Source organism: Lepisosteus platostomus, chromosome 14 (assembly GCF_059453375.1).
Source record: "Lepisosteus platostomus isolate fLepPlt1 chromosome 14, fLepPlt1.hap1, whole genome shotgun sequence".
Lineage (NCBI taxonomy): Eukaryota > Metazoa > Chordata > Actinopteri > Semionotiformes > Lepisosteidae > Lepisosteus > Lepisosteus platostomus.
This window is the reverse complement of record NC_142624.1, coordinates 21423416-21446573: the sequence shown is the minus strand read 5'-3', so window position 1 is coordinate 21446573 and position 23158 is coordinate 21423416. Positions and strand designations below refer to the sequence as shown.

General features: G+C 37.9%; 1 protein-coding gene across 8 annotated transcripts in view; it reads left to right on the top strand.

The window, feature by feature from the left end:
• The window catches only part of LOC148648978 (double-stranded RNA-specific editase 1-like), a 171891-nt gene that overhangs the window by 126261 nt on the left and 22472 nt on the right, over positions 1-23158 (top strand). For 5 of the 8 annotated variants that reach the window (XM_088604990.1, XM_088604989.1, XM_088604991.1 and 2 more), the window contains 2 exons: positions 12318-12392; positions 21846-22771. In XM_088604990.1, coding sequence (XP_088461116.1) covers positions 12318-12392; positions 21846-22771 — 1001 coding nt within the window. Of the gene's footprint in view, positions 1-2804; positions 2829-12317; positions 12393-21845; positions 22772-23158 lie in introns of all 8 variants that reach the window. The other 3 variants (XM_088604988.1, XM_088604984.1, XM_088604985.1) reach the window with 1 other exon arrangement.

Genomic DNA, 23158 nt, shown 5'->3' with positions numbered 1-23158 from the left:
ACCTGCCACAGTTTGTAATTTCAAGCATGTTGGAAGAAAACATTGTATTATTGTAATGAGAATCTGCTATGAACCAATCTCCTTTATCACGTAGGCGGTATGTTTAGTTTCACATTGCTTGTTTGAATTAGAATGTCAGTTTCCATGTCTTAAAAAGAAATATTACCATGTACAGTAGATGTCTTTTAAACATCACACCTCCTTATTATTGGAATTTGAATTGTACGTCCACTGGATATTATGCTTGTTGACAGGGAAAAGGAGGGCAGAAGAAAAAAAAGAGCTGCACCGCAATAAAAAAAAAACTGTATGAAGGGAAAATTGAATCTCTGAGCGCAGGAAAAATATACCCCCGTTGATTTTTGTTGTTGAGAAACGGCTTAGGCAATCAAGCATAAATCCATAGCTTAGCAAGGGGAGCTGGCGCTTGCCGTCGTATTTTTCACTTCAAATGGGCCACTCGGCTGACAGCAAAATAAAAAGATGTAGAGCGATCTTTAAGAACCTGCTTGGAAAATTGATGGGAGGAGTGGGGGAGGTGGCGGCATGCTGTCAGCCGTTCCCTGTCGCTGTCTCGGCAGGTCACTTGTCCTTGCCATGATGTACTTTGAGGGACTGACCATTGCTTCCTCTGCCAGGCATCGGTTTTCATGGATTGGCTGCACTGTGGATGATCCCGTACTGTGCAGCTCCGAAAGTAGGAAGGGGAGAGGTTCTTGGCTGTTGATGTCTTTGTAGCTGTTGCAGTATTCACAGTCCTTCCCCTTTAATCCCACACTCCTGGAAAAAAATATACAAAGGCAGAAGTTTAGGTTTTTTTTTTTGTTTCCTGCAGCTTTGTCTTCGTAACTTCGCAATTTCTTCATCAGGAAGGTGTTGCTGACGATAAGCTGCTCGTTGTCAGCTTGACAGCAAAGCCGTGCAAAATAATTTTAAAAAGCTCGTTGCAAACTGATAGGCAAAATTTCCCAGTCAAAAGAATTTGATTCGCCTCAGCACCTATTCATGTGTATGAATTTCAAACTGTATTTCCTATTATTCTGAATCTTTTCGAGGTGTGTTTTGGTTTGTCATGTCCTGTACTCATTAGCAGCGCTGGTGATACCAATTCAGAGTTCAAAGTTCTCTACTTCCTGCTATTTGTGTTTTCTGTTTGGCTTCCTCAGCTTCTGTGTACTGAGGGTTTCTGTCTATGGTGGTGAAAATGTTAAGGTTGCGTGGAGAATTTACTAATGAAAGCCACACAAATTCTCAGAGGTTGATGCCCTTTTCATAATACCCAGATCACTCATAACAGAATGTACAAAGCATTCCATTATGCTCTGACACATGTTGAGCTAACAACCCAGCTGCCTCAGGCTCTCTATTAGAAAAGAATAATGATAGTCGATAAGGTCAGCAGGCTCACTAGAAACTGGGTTGCTTAATAACTGCTTTCACAGTACTGTATAACCAAAGCTCTGCAGTTCGACAGTCATGTTTGTTTCCTTACCAGACTTTAAGTTCACTTGTGTAGATAAACAAATTACTGTGTCCTGTAGCAGCTTTTTTATAGTGATGTTGATTAAGTTGACTTTAGCCACCAAAGGCCTCCTGATTCACTTACAAGAAAGCAAAAGAAAACTCTCTGAAGTTTTTACTTCAGCGGGGAGAGTGGGAAGCTCACAGGATCTGAGTGGAGTGCTCACAGTGTCCAAGTTAGAAGAAGCAACCACAGTGAGTGAGAAGTTCTTTACAACCCTCTTTATCAAAGCCCAAGAAAGCGATGCCTCTGAAAATGTGTCCTCAAAGGCTTGCAGTGTTAATTATCATTTTTGTTCAGTCCAAAAAAGAGAATTATTAAAGAGCATTTAGAAATCATTTTGTCAAAATATTGTGTTTTTCCATAGGGCAAAATATTCATAACTGACCAAAAAATGACCAGGGTGATCTGTGACATACAGTATCAACGTTGCCCTAATTGTATTAACATTTACTTTAAAATTGCAGACTAGGAATTAAATGTCTACTTTTTAGTGCTATATTTTGAAAATCTTTCAGAACTACTTTATAATTGATGAAATCTTTAATATTAGGGATTGCATTCATCTATAATATGCAATTTAGGTAAATTAGAGTTAAAAGCCTTTATTTTAGGTTTGATGCTTAGAAAATGTGAAATGAAGCTGGAAGTTTCTTTCTCCCTTGGTATGCTTTTGACATCAGTGACAGGACTGCGTTTTTAGTAATGTCTCATTATCAGAAGCCCAAGAATGTTAGGTGCTTGGAATTTAATGCATGACTAACCACATTTATGTGCTAAAAAATTATAGTGTACACATTTCCAAGAGCATGCTTTTAAGCACAGCAAAAGCGTGCAAGTCTGTCCTCTTAGTTAATAAAAAAAGAACAGTGTAACAAGGAATTAAAATTAAAATGAAAAGCAGCTCACTGCAAATTTTTATGAAACTCTAACTTAAATCACTGAGAAAAAAAGCACCTCTGTTGAAGAAGGCTGTGACCTGTTTCCAATTAAACCATCATTTATTTTCTGTAATTAGATGGCATATAAATCGACAGTTCCCTGATTAACGCTACATGAAATACTGCTTATCACTCCATCAGCAGACAAGTGAACAGCACCTTGGTCCGAGCCCTGGCATAATATGAAAGAGGATGTATGTGTGTGTTAGAGGGAGGGGTAGAGGAAAAGCGAGGTAGGAGTGATGAGAAATTCTTCTGATGTAATTTAATAGCTGAAACCTGTTATCATGGCAGCTTTGCAGCACTGAGAAATGCTTTCTATTATCTCCTTTCCTTTCAAGCTGACTATCACTGTCTGCAGAACGGTAAGTTTTATGGCACTTTAGTGAAGTGAACATCAATTAGAGATCCATATCGAGGGAAAGGTTGATTTTTTTAAATCAAAAGTTTCACATTTTAAAAGGTTATGGTTTATTTTATATATATATGACGTTCCAGGGTCCCTAAATGTACTTAGTCAATCTTTCACTCTGTTCTTCACAACCAAGATTTTATATTGGAAATACTGCCACTGTGCATACAGTTTATGCCTCTGCAAATAAAGAAAAATACGTCCTTCCAGATTTTCAAAGGCTATCCTGTTTAATTTGAGGTGGTGTTGATAAATTCTAAAACCATTTAGGAGGGATGGGGACCCTTATCAATTATAAGCGTGATGCTTTCAACCTTTCACAGACTTTGAACAAATACACATTTTGAAACTGAATGGTTTATGCCACCACTTTATGCTAGAGATTTTTTTTTTCATTTTGACATTTTCTTTCTTTGAGCTTTGCACATTCTTTAATATAAAATCAAAATGGCCCTTTGGCCCAGATGTCACCCGTTCAAACTGGGGTCACATCACTAGCTGACTGTAACTAGTATGTCTCCAGAAGTGGTGTAAATTGTTGCTTAGGTAAGATGGGAATTAAGGTGACCAAGGTCCTTGTGATCTTCAGTGAGAAAATGATTCTGGCAACATGGAGTTTTACAGTGATCTCAGTGAGAGATGGACTCTTCCCTAATTTGAGTTGGCTCTCTTACAAGAACCATAGTGTTTACAGCATTATGTGAAAAGACAGGTGGCTTTGACTGGTGAATGAATTAGAGGAACGTGTCTATAGGGTCTCATCCTCTATTTGTAGTACAGGACTCATTGTCAGACTTTTATGCACAGCAATTTGAAATTAATAGAAATGTTACAGAAAAGTAATTGAATATTCCAGTTTGATTAGCAGTTTTGGTTAAAATGTTGTGTACAAATGTGTTTATTTATTACAAATTTGTCCTACTCACGTCTTTGAATTATACAATCTTATTTTACTACAATAGCTGATTGTAATAGCTGACCTCTTTTTACTGTATCTCATCACTCATACTTGGTGTGAATAAGAATTTTATTTTGTTCACAGTTCCACACTCCACATTGTTCAACTTGATAAACTTGTAACGTACTCACCCCCTTGGACTTTTTTGCATTTTATTTTGTTACAATAAGGAATCATAACGTATCTGATTGGGAGTTTTTGCTGGGAGTAATTGATAGAAAACACCATTTAATGTCAAAGTGAATAGAACATTCTGCAGATCCTCCTAAATTAATTAGAAATGCAAAATAGACCTTTATTGTACATGATTATCAAGAACTTTTCAAGCTCTTCAGAGTTGTACTGCATGGATTTGTGCTCAGGGGTCAAGTTTAAAAACAATGGGCATATTTAAATCATATTCTGCGTCTTAAAAATCTCTATAGTGGACAATTATAATTTTTCATTTACACTCACTACAGCGGGTTTAGTGAAAAAGTTAATCAATTTCTTAGTCCAAATATAGTTTCAAAATTGGGGCTTCTGCAACACCATGCTTCAAAGCACACCAAGTAGTAGAGGCGATATTTATCTTTTTTATCACTAGCTACCATGTGCAGTTAAGTTCAAGTTTAGAAACACTCTTAAAATTGAAAAAGGGAAATTTTAAAAGGATTTTGTGACTACTTCAAATTGCTACGCTTTGCACAATCATTTTCCAAATACATCATGAACTTGTACAGATTCAGATTTACCTGAAGAGTGATTGCTTTTCTTAAAGTTTTATTAAACCAGGTGCTTCCATACCAGACAGAGCTTGCGATATCTCTCTGGAACAGATATGAAAATAAAAAGGGAGAAATCAGTCTGTTTTACCTAATTCCCTCTGCTGAGAAGCAGAGGGAGCCTGTGCTGTGAATTTTTTTTATTTCTTCTTCTGGATTGGCATTAGTCAACAAGTTTACATGTATGTACTTTATATTCAGGTAAAGCTTATCGTTAATAACAATGTGCGTCTAAGCATCTGTTGAGTTATTAAAATGTTATTTTCAACATACAATTCAAGAAATTACACATGACAAAATTACAATTGTTTTTCCCCATTCCAGCTGGTATACAGTTTCATTTTAACTGATCTCTTGATTCAGTACAACATAACTTCTTGAAGCACATATTCCCAAAACTGCTAAAGCTGTTTATTTGTTAATCACACACGGCTTCTTATGTCAGCATTTACCGAGAAGTGAGATGTTTTACTAATGCAAGGTCCGAATATCCCCTACACGATCTTCTATTTATACGATACTCTGGTACCACCATTGAAGACATTGTCTCAGCCAGCCTGGATTACCCAGCTAGTTTCATCCTGTTAAAAGTGAATCTCCTCTTCAACCTGAAACCTTTAACTGCTGTGAACCATTTCAAGCCTGGAGAGAATGCACTTAAACAGATAGCCTAGTATTTAGAAACAGAACTTAGTCTTGGGTGAATTACATATTCTAAAATGAAAGTCTTTCTGTGAATGCTTTTGCAGAACACACTTTTGTGAATGTATAGTAGGAGTTATTGAAAATGTAATATTTCCTGTTAGAACTGGTGAAGAAAATCACTAAAAAGAGAATGGAATATCAAGTGAGTGCTCATTGTAGATTTTAGACCATAGAGCAGAACCCAAAGTACAGTAAAAGACAAGAAACTGGCAGTGCTATGCTGGAAACTAGATTCCCAATTTTTTTTTTCATAACATACAAAGCATTTAAGTAATTTGTCACCTGAATAAAATTGTGTGCAGCTCTGTAATACAAAATTAGTCCCAAAACCAGTTCCTCCACTTTAAATTTGATAACTGAGTATTAATCTTTAATATGGTCATAATTGTGCAAGCATATTTGCTGTCACCCACCATTAGCTCAGATTAATTAGGCCATTTGGTTTGGTAAAAAAGCGTCAGGTGTGAAAAATGACTGAGACAAAATCGTAGGAGTTGAATCAGCAGAAGCAGATTACCTGCTAAATAAGCATTTACTGCGTTCTGCTTGTCTGACAACGTCTCCACTCTCTTTAAATATATTTTTTTGGTGTTGCAATGTTATTCTCTTATCTGTAAATTTGGCTAGGTAAGAGTGTATTTTCAAAGTACAGTAGCTCCTCTTTTTTATTTTTTTGGTAGGGCAAAGCTGCAAAAAACAGGACCTGAACTTTCCTTCCAAAGTTTCAGCTTTAAGTGTATTTTAAACTTAAAACTGTTTTTACTTTATTTTATACTCAGAACTGATACAGTATGCCCAAGGGATAGACACTAATACTTTATCTTTAAACTTTTAAGCTATGCCTTATTTTAATTGTTTTAAGATTGTAATGGCATTGTCCATCTTCTGTTCCTTTTTTTTCTAAAGAACTTACAGTGTCTTCACATGGATATAAGAGTCATTATCTTTACTTTTCTTATGTTGTTGATGATGTTTTGTTGTTGTTCACCCACATACAAAACCTTAGTGTAAAAATCTGAAGTATCTGTAAGGGTTCTTGACTGTACTTTTTTTTCAGAAACACGTACCCTAATTCTGCAATGTTTGTTTCTGCTAGGAAGGAGTATTGTTTTATAGGGTTTTTGATTGTTTTTGAAGATACTGCAGTGACGTGTTCTGTGTTATGAACAGAAATAGGAACAAACACTGTTTAACCCTTTGGTAAACCTTTAAATGAAAGTAGTGATTATACAGCAACACACAGTTTCCTATACAGTATTTTATAAAATGATAGAAATAGCATTAATTTTAGAATTAGAGGTAACCAAATGGTTAAAGTTTTTGAACTAGTGCTTAATATGCTGTGACTGTTTTACACTCAATGTCCTGTGTAAAGCTGAATAATGCTGGCTGAAGGCTGTTTTTCTGTTATACAATTATAGCATTGATTTTGACCCTTTTTTTTGCCTTCTTGTCTGCTTGCCTTGGTTATACTGTGTCTGCTGTTGTGTTGATATACATTATTGGAGGTCATGAGCACTTACCATTGTTTCCCCAGTGGCAAGGGTATTGTAGCTAGACACATCGGTCTGCCAGCCTGTTATCACAGTAATGCACATTTTTAACAACATCCTTTTTTTTTTAATCTAGTAAGTTTTCAAGACAGGGCTTTGCTTAAAGGGGTTGTCTCACGCTGTTGCACGTGTTCAAAACATTTATTAATATGGCGTTCTGTTTGGGTAAGTTCTGTCTTCCGTCTCAAATTTTACTTTTAGTTTTTTGTTCTGTACTGCAGCTCTCTGTGGCTTGTTCTCTTTTTCATGGATTGTGATTGAACTTTTTGTGAGAGGTTGAAGTTGATATTTGCAGATTGCTATCTGCTGTCTGCTATCTGCTGTATTTTTCAAAAATTGCAGAATGAACTGTTTCCTGGATGTTGTGAAAATACGTGCTAGATAAACTAGTATATAAGTATACATTACGATTTGATTTTTTTACTTTAGACCATGTACCTGAGTACCTTTAAGTATTCAGAACCCTCAGACATATAGTATTTACAGTACCTGTGAACATCTTTAGAATTAACAGTAAAACATGAACTACAGGACTCAAGTGTACACTATGGGAAAGTGTACTGTGTCCAGACTGAGAATAGTAGGCACAGTTTTACATAAAAGGTTTGGAATGACCTACTCAGTCACATTGTTGATGCTAAATTTAGGAAAATACGTAGATGAGATCCTCAGATTGATTCGCTACTAGCAGCCAAACAAGCTCGTTGGCCTGATCAGCCTGATTTTTCTTACAATCTTATATTCATGCCTAACTAAAACCCTATTATCCTCTGCACTTCATTAACAACAGTGCTGCACTGTTTAACATTGTTTCTTTGCTAGCGTCAACTGTGCATTTCTGGAACTGCACATGATATACCATTTTTTTAAAATTATTTTATCTTTGGGAAACAAAAAAAAGTCTTTATTGTAGTGCACGGGGTCCGTCTGTTTACTTTTACTCCTTTGTGTTACTTAAATTGAGTTTTTTGTTTCAAATCACAGTGTTATGGTTTCCTCCCTGGCCTCAATCTGCTCAAATAAATCTCATGGGAGAGGCTAAAGGGCTTCAGTGCAGCAGGTAGTGCTGCTTACCTTATGTCCAAAGCTCTGATTTCGTGAATTTGTGTCACAATATATTGGGTTACATGGTACAGTTCAGCGTGTAATGGTGTGTAGGGGGAGGATGTGCCCCTGAAGAAATATAGGTTACCAAGAATAATACTGCTTGTGTCCTTTTATTATGCATTGGTGTAATTATCCTCAATTAAAGAGCATACCAGAACTAAGTAATGCCTGCCAAGAAATAGGACTGTTGGGTATTTGGACATTGTGTTAATGCAGAGGCGTGCATCCTAAATGGATATCAAGTACATTGGATAGAAACAAAAATGTTTTGTATTAGACACGTTGCGATGTAAGGGAGACACAGGTATGTATACAGTATTTTAATTGTAATGTATTAATCTGTAACAAATATGTAGATAAAATAGTTGTATTTGTAAAGCTGCTTTGGAATGTATTGTAATATTAAGGTGCTTTCCAGTATGGTGGCTGAAATCTGTTTTAGATCGTAAATGGATAATGGTAATAAACTGTAGACGTTCTTGCCTGATTTCCCAAACTGCATTTAGAGTGGGAGAAGAGTAACATGTACTTTGTATTTTGAAATACTAATTCTGAAAGAAAATAAAGCATTTTAAAAATATACACCGCCGATGAAGGGTGCGTATAATGACCAAGGTATAGTTGCGGGGGGCTCAAGTCAAAGAGGTGTTTGCCTGCAAGTATTGTCAAGCTACAATAAATGTGCCAGGTACTGTATGCTACTATAGTAAGTATATGAGTAGAAAGCAGAACTTTAATAAAGAATGGAAGTATTATATACTTGATCATTTTAAAGAAAAGAATGATGAGAGTGTAGATAACGGTGTAACTGTAGCATATAATAAGCGAAACACCCTCCACAATAAAGAGGATTTGAAGGTATCTCTATAAACATTTTCTAAAAACTGTTAAAAACAATATAGAAGGTCTTTCCATATAGTCTATAAACAGTATATTATAAATCTATATGTTAACTGTGCTTCGTGCTGTTTCCAAGCTTATTGCTGTGGAGGCAGTAAAAGGACAACCAGAGCCAATAAATGACCTGCTATACAAGCAAGCAGGTCATAGAACACAACATACTTTTTGAAGGTGTTTAACGTGATTTAAAGGCAATATTTGTAACAAAAATGGATAACCAGAGCTGACATATTCCCTAGAGACAGACAATTTATTTGGGTCAATGTGTTTATTTAGGTTTTTCCAATGTCAGATCCTTAGTTCTTCTCTGAAGGTTTTTTTTGTTTAGAAATATTGAATAGTGTCACTGCTGATACTTTTCTTTAAAACACACAGTATCATTATGCTTCTGTTTGTAGATACAAATATATTTAAACTAGTACTATCCTAATTCATTTGTTCGTAAAAATAATTTAACTGTGATGCATTGTGTAATTGCATTATTTAAATAGTGATTACGTAGTAGGGAGTTTTGAATTCTAAAGGCTGCGATGCTAAAATTTCAAATTTGTGTGTTTAGGGGCACAATCAGAAAAGTTAAAAATTAAAATATTAGACTGTATTTTTTAGTTACTGTATATTACTATTTTTAGTCATGTACAAGACTTTAATGTTTGGCAGCCCATATACTGTAAAATTTATAGCTGTTGTTTTAAATTTTACTTTAAAAATAAAACATTCGGATGAAAGAAGCTAAACAAAATACTGAGATTAAAAAAGCCAACCAAAGGTAATAAATAATTTGCTGCACAAGGGGAAATTAATGCAGCAAATTATTAAAAATGAATAAATCATGACTTGAGTTCCTCTACAGAAACAACAGCTAAAACTTCTTGGCACAGAGGTGGTATTCTTTAACTTATGTGTCCCTGAGCTATATGTTTGTGTATATATATATGTAACTTTTATTTGAGAAATATCTTTAAAATTAAACATATTTAAAAATAAAACAGAACAGCACTCACGGGAGTTAGAGAAGGAGAACATTGTATTGTTACACTATTGTTGTCACTGAGGAGATTCCAGCTAAAGAAATAAAAGGTGTTATTATCGTTTACTGTGTGAACTGCCATCTGTTTCACAACACACGTAATGTGGAAAGCATAGTTACAATGATCATCAAAAATGATTAGGTATTTCTAAGTCACAGTAAATGATCAAGGGACAGATTGTTGCCAGAATGTTTCATTTGGTATGTATGGTACTTATCTCCCTTTTGAGGCTATATCTCCATTTATATACTTTTAATTGTTTTTCTGCATTTGTGTGCAGCAGATTCATTTAAACGGTTTTTATTGCAGCTTTCAAGTTTACAAGGGTCAGTACTCATGGCGTTATTTACTCACAACGGAGCTTTTATTGACTTTAACAATGACCATCCCATGGTGCTCCCATGTAGGCCAGGCTTGAGTCGTAGGCATGCCCTCAAACCCACAAATCATAATGGTGGTCTGCCTCACCCTTGCTGCAGTTACACACGAATCGCTGGGTAACCACCAACCGTTCTCTAAGCTCAGTCGGGTACTTCAGATTGCCTTTCCCTGGTGCCATTTCTGGTGCCAGTCAATGGGAGTCAGGAGCTCAGTGCCAAAACTGATGTTTTTCCCAACAGCTCCTGAACAACAATGTGGTAAGCCATCAGGACTATGAGCAGGAGATAATCTTTGTCTATCTCATGGTGCACTTTAAGATCACTTTATTAGCCATTTCTTGCATTAGGAACTTGTCTTTTTGCAAAACCCCAGCTTGCTCTCCATGAGACACACAGGCACTAGTTTATACGGCACCCCTGGAGAAGTTGGGGTTAAGGGCTTTGCTCAGGGGCCTAATGGAGTAGGATTCTTCTGCCAGCCGCGGGATTTGAACTGGCAGCCTTCCAGCCACAGGCGCAGATCCTTAGCCACAGAACCACTGCACTGCCTGCTCCACCCTTTGGGGATGGCAAGTTGGCTGGCTACGGTGGCTTTGGTGCAGTTTAACCCTCATACCAATCCGTTGCTCTGTAAGTGCAGGGTATTGTTGCAGGTCTTTCCCAAACACTGACAAAAGTTCCTACAACTCAACTTGCCAGGCCTGGTTGCTATGGAGCTCTTGTTCTCGAGCACACCTCTCCACCAGTCACATCTTGAAGGTTAAGCAGAAATCATGGCTAGGTGGTAAAAATGGCGTCTGTCTCCTCAGAGAGTCAAGTTTTGGCAACTGCAAATTACACATTCCCTACTGAGCTGTGAATGGCACTGCTCTTTTAGAGTGACCACACCACCACCAGTTACCACTCTCCACAGAGTGAAGCAAGCTACCTGTCCTGGGACACCAGGGAGGTCCACAGCCACTAGCCCTTTCACCTCCTTTGACTTTGCTCAGTGTGATCAGGGTCGCACCCTTGCTTAAGACAAATCAGGTTAACCCTTGGTCTGGGTCCCTTTCCTGGATCTCAGCAGCTTCTCTGAGTTACGTTGGGGCATCTGACTCTCTTCAGTATGTCAATCCACTTGCTCACAGTGGTTCTTCAAGGCTTGCTTGTATCAACAGATCATCCAGGTTGTATGACCTGACAGCTATATGAACTGTCAGGGGCACTCTGGAGGACACCCTCTTCTTGAGGTGCTTTAAAAGGGTTGGGAAGATGCACAGGCTATGTGTCGTAGCATCCTAACAAGATAATTATTTTCTTGGACCTGTCTTTGTGCGCAAATTCCATCTCCCAATAACCACTCCTTAGGTCAAACGTACTGTGTCAAACTCATCTCTTCTGTGGTCAAAGGCCTCCTCAGTGTGGGAAGCAGATTTTTCTGGGTCACCCTTTTCAGTTTTCTCGAGATCAACCCAAATGTGGTAGGAGCTGCTTTGTTGTATAGTGGACACCATGCAGGTGAGACAGGAGGTGTCAGGCGATCCCAAGTTTTCGACCTTGAATGACCTGGGGGTATATGGGGCACAGCCCACAGGAAAGAGACGGAGCAGACCCATGAGTTGCCATCGAGTGATGATATAAAGCTCGTCTGAGAGCACCTACGAATTCCCCTGGAGGAGCTGGAGGCTGTTGGCGGGGAAAGGAAAGTCTAGTCTGCCCTGCATAGCCTGTTACTACCATGACCCTTACCTGGAATAAGCAGTTAGAAAATGGATGGATGGACATTTATATACTTATCATAATTGATATAAAACATCAAAGTTGGTGATTTGGAGCTTGTTGTAGTGTCAGTAACATTTTTTGCAGCATTCTTAAAAATCTTAATTCATATGGTATAGTATATTAACATTGCAATGGTAGTGCTATTATGGCCTGTTGTCATCCTCCATACACCATGGTTTCCACCTTACCTGTTGAATGTACACTTTTTCTCAGACTTAATTAAAAAATGTTTACTACATGCTTTAAGTGTGTGCCTAAATGTTGTTTTTTTTATTTGCAGAAAGAGCCTCTGTACGTCAGGCCAGAAGTCAGCAGAAATACTTTGCCATGGATGTAGATGAGGAAGAAAATATGAGTGAGTTATTTTTTCTGTATTTCCTTTTCAGGAAGTGGACCTTTGTAATACAGGGTCGGTAGTTAAGAGCTTTTCTTTCCTAGAATCCAACAGAATTAGAGTGTTTTATTGAAAAATCTCAAACTCCTAGCATGAAGCTTTACAGCCCCCAAGTCTTTAATTTTCTTGCTTTGAAAAACTTTGATTGGAATCAAGCAGATGTACAGGCTAATAAACATAAATACATAGTGGTAGACGTACAATATTATTAGATGCAGAAAGGGGTAGGACTCTCATAGAAACTCATAATGCTTAGTGCAAATAGACTTCAATCTTCCATTGACAGCTCCAGGAACTGGAGTCAAAACCCTTTTTACACAAAAGATTGTGAGAGTCTGAGGCAAAATTCCCACTCGGACTGCAACAACATGGCAGCATGAGATCCCCGGATCAATTGTGTACGGGCAACCCGTCGAGCTTTGAAAAGATAAAAATGGCTTTATCTTGTTGGTAACCTTTCTTATTTTCTTATGCAGTATGTTCTTATGCCATTCTAGGTGCTGCCTGACTATCTCTGGAAAGCATTGTGAGGATTATGGAGAGGTTGTAGGGTGTGGTTGTCTACTAGAGATTATAGTGATTATGCAGTGAAGGCAGTTTCTTCGCCTACAGTATGTTTAACTGCTTTAAATGTGCAAAAGATTTTAAGAGAGCAGACTTACAAAAACCCACTTTTTAATTTACTATAGCAAATATGTTTCAATTTTTTATCCAGTAAGTTTATCCAAGACCTCACATTAAACATTATATACCGAAAGGCATTATAAACATAACAAAAGCTCATCTGTTGTTTTTTTAAAGCCTGTCTCAATACTTCTAAGATTTATTACAATGGAGTTTGACATCGGTACATTTCGCCACAAAAGCTACTAAAGAGCTCCTTTGCATCTTAGGATCTGTAATTGATTTTTAGGAAGAGCCATACCCCTTCATTTGAAGAGCTTTCAGCACAGCATATCTACCCACACTGTACTGTGAGTACTACAGTGCCTTGCGAAAGTATTCGGCCCCCTTGAACTTTTCAACCTTTTGCCACATTTCAGGCTTCAAACATAAAGATATAAATTTTTTATTTTATGTGAAGAATCACCAACAAGTGGGACACAATTGTGAAGTGGAACGAAATCTATTGGATTTTTGAAACTTTTTTAACTAATAAAAAAATGAAAAGTGGGGCGTGCAAAATTATTCGGCCCCCTTGCGTTAATACTTTGTAGAGCCACCTTTTGCTGCGATTACAGCTGCAAGTCGCTTGGGGTATGTCTCTATCAGTTTTGCACATCGAGAGACTGAAATTCTTGCCCATTCTTCCTTGCAAAACAGCTCGAGCTCAGTGAGGTTGGATGGAGAGCGTTTGTGAACAGCAGTTTTCAGCTCTTTCCACAGATTCTCGATTGGATTCAGGTCTGGACTTTGACTTGGCCATTCAAACACCTGGATACGTTTATTTGTGAACCATTCCTTTGTAGATTTTGCTGTATGTTTGGGATCATTGTCTTGTTGGAAGATAAATCTCCGTCCCAGTTTCAGGTCTTTTGCAGACTCCAACAGGTTTTCATCCAGAATGGTCCTGTATTTGGCTGCATCCATCTTCCCCTCAATTTTAACCATCTTCCCTGTCCCTGCTGAAGAAAAGCAGGCCCAAACCATGATGCTGCCACCACCATGTTTGACAGTGGGGATGGTGTGTTGAGGGTGATGAGCTGTGTTGCTTTTACGCCAAACATATCGTTTTTGCATTGTGGCCAAAAAGTTCGATTTTGGTTTCATCTGACCAGAGCACCTTCTTCCACATGTTTGGGGTGTCTCCCAGGTGGCTTGTGGCAAACTTTAGACGAGACTTTTTATGGATATCTTTGAGAAATGGCTTTCTTCTTGCCACTCTTCCATAAAGGCCAGATTTGTGCAGTGTAAGACTGATTGTTGTCCTATGGACAGACTCTCCCACCTCAGCTGTAGTTCTCTGCAGTTCATCCAGAGTGATCATGGGCCTCTTGGCTGCATCTCTGATCAGTCTTCTCCTTGTCTGAGCTGAAAGTTTAGAGGGACGGCCAGGTCTTGGTAGATTTGCAGTGGTCTGATACTCCTTCCATTTCAAGATGATCGCTTGCACAGTGCTCCTTGGGATGTTTGAAGCTTGGGAAATCTTTTTGTATCCAAATCCGGCTTTAAACTTCTCCACAACAGTATTACGGACCTGCCTGGTGTGTTCCTTGGTCTTCATGATGCTCTCTGCGCTTTCAACAGAACCTTGAGACTATCACAGAGCAGGTGCATTTATACAGAGACTTGATTACACACAGGTGGATTCTATTTATCACCATCAGTCATTTAGGACAACATTGGATCATTCAGAGATCCTCGCTGAACTTCTGGAGTGAGTTTGCTGCACTGAAAGTAAAGGGGCCGAATAATTTTGCACGCCCCACTTTTCATTTTTTTATTAGTTAAAAAAGTTTCAAAAATCCAATAGATTTCGTTCCACTTCACAATTGTGTCCCACTTGTTGGTGATTCTTCACATAAAATAAAAAATTTATATCTTTATGTTTGAAGCCTGAAATGTGGCAAAAGGTTGAAAAGTTCAAGGGGGCCGAATACTTTCGCAAGGCACTGTAGATTGCTGACCTGTTGCCCAAAGTATAAAAAGTGCTCTCTATTCAGCCCAAGTCCTGCTGATCCTGAGTTCATTCTGATGACCACTAGAGTGCATGTGCAGCCAGCAGGCACTTCTTGAGAGAATTCTTGCAGGCTTGAGAATAGAAAATGTGACTTTAGTGTCCTTACCACCCCCTTTTCCTAATCAGTTTGGTACAGAAAGAGATTTTGTCATGTGCAGATTTTCAAACAGATTTTCATATCTTGTTTTGTATTATGAGTTTCAATAGACGCTTTGGAATGTGCTTCATGAGCTTTTCAGCATCAAAAATGTTGTGATTTTAATGCAAAACAAGGTCTTTTTATAGACACCTGAAGTATTTTGTGCTGTAATAGACTGAAATTCATTTAAACTAGAGAAAATGAATATAATCACATTCCCAACGTTTTTATATTCAGCAAGTCTAATGGTTTGTGAGCAAAGAAAGAATTAAAAATTACAGTTGCTAATAAAACATGTAGATCTGCTTTGAACCAAGTAGGAATAGGACTAAATGAAATTATTTTTCCTCAGAATTTATTTAGTGAAAATTGAGATTTTTTTCCAATACACAGGGCCCTTAAAAAGTGCCCTTACAGTCAATTTATATTTGTGATTATGTCGTTAATATGAATGTTACGTACAGCATAATATGTTTTATATTGGGGGTAATTGCATGCATACATACATTTGATTATATTAGAACAAATGCATATTTCTGTTTCACCCAGTGATTTCATGTGACCCAAAGTATTGGTCAAACTGCAGTATTTGGAAGCAGTAATAATTTGAGAGGCTTTGCCAAACCATTGCTGCGGCTTAATTGAGTTCTTGCATATTCCTTTGGTGTTCTAACTTCAATTTATTCATCAACATGTGAAATACATCCTTAATTTAATTTAAATCTGGTGATTGAATTGGCCACTCCTAAGATCTTCCTCTGTTTTGTCTGATGAACGCATTGGTTACATTGGCAAGTGTTTTATGTCACTGTTCACGTGCTGCCTAGTAAATATGAAAGCATTTTATTCTGTGACAAAATGTTTCTGTATACGTCAGAATCCTGCTCCTGCCTCATGAGTTGTCAGTAAAGACAAGCGAACCAGTTCCAGAGATGGCCATGCTTGCGCAGGCCGTGACATTTACGTCCACTGAGTTTCACAGTTAGCTCAGTAGTACAGTACAAAGACAAGCCAGAAGAGTTTTGGAAAAGTTGTCACGGACAAATGAGACAATGATTAACCTCAAAGTGATGAAAAGGTTATAGTGTGGAGAAAGGAACTTCAGATGCTGCAAACATCTGAGAATTTTTAAACTGTAATAATATTTTTCAGTTGGTGTTCTGAGGATGAATCGATAATATTGAACAAATTACAGCTGTGACCACAAATAAATGGCATCTGATAAAGCCATGATGTGTACTGTAGGGAAATAACATCACACATATTCAGAATATACAGTAAGTTCTGAAACTAAGCATCAGAATAGTGGTTGTTGGTACAGTTAAGGAGACTTGAAAATTTCCAGATGCCTTCCAGTACTTAAAATATTCTAGCGCATGACCTTTTCCAGACTGGACTGTGTCCTCACTTTGAGATATCTCTTAGAATTTAGTCAAGGCAAAGCTGTCTTTCATTACCACTGTCTTATTGCAGGGGCTTAAGAAGAAATACTGCAATGCTTGCAGAAACCATCCGTGTAGACTCAAATAAAGCTCAAACCACAATGCAATGTTCAGAAAATCTTTTAAGACACTGTGACATGCATTATCAGATTTACCTTCACAGTTCTTCTTACTAAGCACTGTGTCACAGTCTCTGGCTTAATCTCGCTTAGAAAATTTGGGACTGGAGCTGGCACAGTGTCAACCTGGTTTTCTTTTTATCCACCAGCACAATCAGACATGGTTGCACGTTTCTCTTGTCTGGTTTATTTTCTTTAATTCCTAATTGAAAGTATTCGAATTCACAACTGAAAGCACAGAAGCATTCTATCTTAAGAAGAAAGAGACTTGTGAATTCAGAAGCCTTTTGTGCCACTGGTTGTGTTTAGGAAGATCTTTTTTTACAAAAACTGCTCAAATCTTCTGCATAGAATCATTCTTCCAATGTTTGCTGGGGATAAGAGTTTTGTGACTCTTTGCCATTTCAGAAGCACGTGTAAATATGGGGACACAGTAGTGTACATTCAGATAGCAGCCCTGGACTGCTTCCATGTGTTTGTGATTGCTAACCGAATATTCCATAGCAGCATTAAATGGATTGTATGAAACTTCCGGATTGTATGAAATTTCAGGGCAGTAGGAATAATCTGTTTTAGTACTATTTAGATATTGACGCATTTAGGCAAGCAGTTGTACACAAAATGCTGGGCATTTGGATTAGTTCCCCAGCTGGATGGGTAGATCAGATTATAATTTATATGATCATTATAATAGCATTCCCACTATATCCAGAAAAATCATTTTTGTCAGCCCCGATTTGGAGATCAGTGAACTTGGGTTCACAGGATGCCTGAAATCGTATGCTTTCTTAAGGGAATGTGGTATACAGTATGAACTGGATCCATAAGATAGTTTTTTTAGATCAAACATGTCCTACCTCAGGTAAGAAAAAAAAACATGAATTTGAAGTGGCTTATCAAACTTTACTGTACTATGTGAAAAATGTATCTCAATAATACCCCAAGGCACATCCTGTGTACCTCAGTAGAAATTTGTGGGCTTCTTGATCCTGATTGCCTGAAGAATTTTAGATTTCTGAGCCCGGTTCCTTGTTTTAAAAGGAAATCATTACTTTTAATGATGCTGCAAATCTGAGGCAGGCAAAGGATGATGATTGTTAAATATCTCGTTCAAATTCTCTAAAGTAACAAAAACCTTTTTGCTAATATAGCAAAACGTGTGGCAAACATACGTAAACTAGTACTGTAGTTCAGGTGGGCAGGTGCGTCAGCATGCATAGGCTGCAAAGGAACAAGTAATATGTTTATTCCGTGCTGAAAAGAGAAGAAAGAAAACACGATGTTTCGGCTGTGGAGCCTTCTTCGGGTGTCATACTTGAACTACTGTATTTTAGATACTGGGTTAGATGGAAAGATATTTATTAAAATTAGTCTAATTTTATGGGCTTGAATAACATGAGATTTCTTTAATTCCACCCTTTGATTTGACAAAAACATATCCCTGAGCAGGATACTTCAGTTTTTCATTATTTGAAATAGGTTTGTAATAACGGAACTGGTTGGCATTGTGTGGCCCAATTACTAGAATAAACTTTTTCACAGACATTGAGCTGACATGCTGAAATGCTGTCAGACTTGGAGCAGATTGCAATTTCAGCTTTCAGCACAGGCATCAGCTGCTCACAGCAAGATCAAATCTATCCCATTACACAGTTTACACATATTATATTTGTTAGGACATTGATAATCCTTTGCTATTCTCTTTAAGCCAGCAGAAACAGACATGCAAAGGTTTTGGATTATGTTTCTGTTTTGGGAGGTTGGTAAATGACTTGTTTAAATGTCAAGGTTGTACAAGGTCTAATTGGTTGATGGGGTTTTTATTGGATATTTGGTTAATACTTCATTTACTAATTTTTTTTTCCTACAGGCGATCTCAAAGACTGTTTTCTTTAATATTGTTCTTTCTTTCTCTTATTTTTTCCCCAGGGCAAGCTCTTTGTTTGCATTTGTATTTGATCTGTAACACATTTTGGAGGCTCACATTTGATACTTCCATATCTCTCAGGCTATTGTATTCTGAAACCATCAATAGCTTTCAGTCTCTTTATCATTGTAACTAACTTATACTGGTATCATGAGTTGGAGATGTGTGGGTTTCTGTTGCAAATCATAACCAGCAGGCTTGTTTATGCAAAAACTGGAGTACTATTGCAGCCATATTAAAAAGTGTAATGTAAAATGTAATTACGTATAACATGTGTCTGGAAAACATGAACATTAGACTGCAAAAAAGAAAACATAAAAGGTAATTTATGTTTTTTGTTTTGTAATTGATTTAAATATTCACTGGAAAATACTTTTGGAGTTGAGGGCTATTTTTGCTTTCTTGCTATCCCTTCTCAATAAATGGTCTGCAGCACAGTCCTATAGTTTCCTACAGGGCAGTTTTTGGGTTAACATGCTATGATATTAAACAGGCTAGAAGGTAGTGCCAAGCATTTTTAATCTGCTCATATGATTTGTGTGCTTTGACTGTACTTCCTTTATTGCATATATTTCCTTTTTAAGTGCTTGCAAGAATCGGTTTTCGCTTAGTATCTTCAGTTTCGAGTTGTGTTGATCCACGCTCCACCTTTATAGTTTGGTCCTGATTTTACGTTTTTCTGGTTTCTTTCCCTAAGACTAACCCCCCCACCCCTTCACAAGCAACTGAATTGCCTTCATGAAGTGCTTTATTCTTTGCATTTGAGGTTGTCTTTGACATTTTCCTTCTTCGTTTCCTGCTGAACGCACTCCGGCTGAGGTTTTGTTTGTCCCATGTGTATGTTCAAACGTTCCACTACAAACTGAAAGACCATCTCATCAATTTCCCACAGCCTCCTTCATTCTGCAGGCCTTGAACAACAGCAGGAGATCGCACAAACACATAGAACTCCTTTAACTCCTCCTTCCTCATGGCAGTTACTCAAATTATTAATTTTTTGCTCTCTTCTGTGAACTTATTATTTATTATTAATTTTTATTAATCTGATTCACACCTGTTCTTGCCCTCTGTTTCCTGGTAATGCATTTAAGGAGTTGAATTCTTCATTAAGCTACTGATAAAGGTTGGAGCTCAGATTTTGTGTGTAGCACGCTTGCTGCCTCTTGCTGAAAAGTTACTTTGGAATATTCCATTTTGGAATGTTTAAATTTTATACTGTTGCTTCTACAGTATAATCCATAATGCATTGTAATTAGAATTTTAAACGAGGCAAGCCACTTTTGAGGACATTATGATGCACTAAAGTGCTTTAAAGATTGTTGTAATATTCCCCATGCTGCCTTTCTTCTGCTTCTGGTAAATTTATTATCAGTACCTGGAGTTTTTTGTTGTAATCTCAATTGTTACAGGCAAATTAAATATTTTTTATTGTGTTTGCTTTTTTTATTTTGTGGTGGCTAAATGGGAATTTATTAGCTCACCAAGGAGAAATTTAAAGTGATGCCTCGAGGCTACAGCCTCAGTGTCCAGTATCACAGGCAGATTGTTACTTTTTTGCGTGGAATGTGTCCTTTTTTTTCCCCTTTTCTCTCTCCTCTTGCTCCTCTCCTGCTTCGATGGGATCTCCTGTCCTGCCTGCTCTCTCATGTCTGGCTCCCTGTATCGTTTCAAAAGTGCTGCCCTTCCCTCCATGAATTCCCACTCTGGCATTTTCACACGAGTCTTCTCTCTTCCCGAGCGCCGAAAGGAGTAACCTATCGAGCTTTTGCTGGAGGATGTTATAAATGAAAATTTAGTCAAAGTTCCATCGGCTTTGTGAACAGGATATGGTGATGTGTGTTCTTTAATCAGAACCTCTAAAAAGGTTTATTTTGTTTTAACATTTAAATCACTTATTTTAAAAAAACACTTCTAGCCATGTACACATTTTGCTCAATGGATTACTGTGCAACTTCACATACCTTCAGCAGTTTAACTTTTCTCGGGTGGAATTAACATTTTTATTCTGTAATACAAACTCAAATTGCCAATGATAAAAAAAGAAATATTTTTTCTGCAAAATTAGGTGGAAGAAGCAATATTAATATTATTTCCCTCTTCATGAAGTGAAATAAAATACTTGGGCAGTTTCCATTTTTCTTAAATTTACTGTTGTTGACTTCCACACAAGTACGTGCATAAAATTAAGATTGTTCCTTAAGCCTCCCTTCTGTCTGTGAGCCTATTTGTTGTAACCATGTTGATTTTTCCCCTATTTCCGAATGATTTTTTCACACCTAATGTTTTGAAGGACTCTTCCTGTCTCCAACATTTCACTTAGAGCATAAATAACTGGAGCAGATGTCTGAAAACATCTTTGAATAATTAACAACAAACTTAACAACACTTTCCAGTGTAAAATTTTGTTATATTTTTGTTGTCAATGCGGTTTTTAGTTGTCAAATGTATTTTAGCCTTCGTAAGGCTTGTATGTTAAGATCAGCTAAGAAATGTGTGGAATGATGTAAAAAGGCCTAACTACAGAGCAAGTTATTCTTAGGTTTTTATACTGAGTCTCCTTATTTCTTCATGAAAAAATATCTCCTTTTTCTTTTGGAATTTAGGGAATTCATTCATATCCCTCAAATAATGGTTACAATATTTAGAATATAGTCATTTATTTTCATAGTTTCTGTTTATCACAGCTATAAAGTCAAATTTATTCCCACCCTGCCTAAAGGTAGAAAAATCTGTTATTGACTGGAATATTGTCATTAGATTGCTTTATAATATAAAATTGTACATTGGAATGTTCATTAGATATTATTATTATTATTATTATTATTATTATTATTATTATTATTATTATTATTATTATACATATTATTTTCATTGTTTTTAGGAAGTAAGATGTCATTTGATTCATAATAGTTATTTGTTTTATATTTGTTTCCACTTTTTCTAAATAAAACATGCATTCCAGTTTCCATAAATACCCCTCCCTCCTTACAAAAAAGGAACACACATCACTTGTTCAGTTACAAAGAGAGATAAAGGAATCTATAAATTTTACATTTACAAGATCCTGCAACGAAGGCGTTGTAAGTTACTCTTTCTGGGCACCGCAGGTTCGTGCAGCACCGACGTAAAGGAAAACCGCAACCTGGACAACGTCTCCTCCAAGGAGGCCGCCGGTGAGGCGGCCCAGCTCCCCAACGGAGGAGGTAGCAGCAGGAAGCGCCCTCTGGAGGAAGGCAATAATGGCCATGCGCATTCCAAGTTCCGGCCTAAGAAGCGAAAGAAAACGCCAGGGCCCGTTCTGCCCAAAAATGCTCTGATGCAGCTCAATGAAATCAAGCCGGGACTTCAGTACAAGCTGCTTTCACAGACTGGGCCAGTCCACGCGCCCGTGTTTGTCATGACCGTAGAAGTTAACGGGCAGCTGTTTGAGGGCTCTGGGCCCACTAAAAAGAAGGCTAAGCTCAACGCAGCTGAGAAAGCCCTGAGATCATTTGTGCAATTTCCCAATGCTTCGGAAGCTCACATGGCCATGGGTCGTACCCTGACAGTCAACACTGATTTCACCTCTGACCAGGCTGACTTTCCCGATATGCTCTTTAACGGGTTCGAGACACCTTCGCAGCCGGAGGAGTCCTGTTACTTGGGCTCTAACGGGAATGGCTCTTTCAGTTCTTTGGGAGAATACCCCCTCCCTTCCTCAGGGGGAGCCAACAGCCTGAGTCAGTCCCCACTGCCCGCCCCCACCACGTACACCTCCTCCTCCAGCGGGAAGAACCCCGTTATGATCCTGAACGAGCTGCGCCCTGGCCTGAAGTATGACTTTGTGTCGGAGAGTGGGGAGAGCCATGCCAAGAACTTTGTCATGTCGGTGACAGTAGATGGGCAGACGTTTGAAGGTTCTGGGCGGAACAAGAAGCTGGCCAAGGCCCGTGCTGCCCAGGCTGCCCTCTCCAGCTTGTTCAACATGCAGCTTGATCAGACACCCTCCCGACAGCCCATCCCCAGAGAAGGCCTGCAGCTTCACTTGCCCCAGGTAAGAGAAGAGGTAAATCCTGCCAGGCTGGCTGCACTCAGCCGGTCTGTGTCAAGGTCTCTGCCTTTTGTATCTTTTCTGAAACTCTCTCGATATTAGGTCTGGTTAAAATACAGTATGTGTTTATCTACAAGGCTGCTCAAAGAATGAACTTCTTCCTTTGAAAATGCTTTTAGTTGAGAAACAAATGTGTTATTCCAAATCAAACTATGGCCAGAGAAGTCATCAGTATTTCAGAATAAATTTCTAAATATATCCTCTTTTAATAAACATCTTTAACAGCTATCAATTTTAAAAAGATTAAGGAATAAAGTATTGACAGGACACATTTTCATACATTACTTTAAAATTGCTCTGCCAGAAGCAGTCTGCCAGAATGAGAAATAT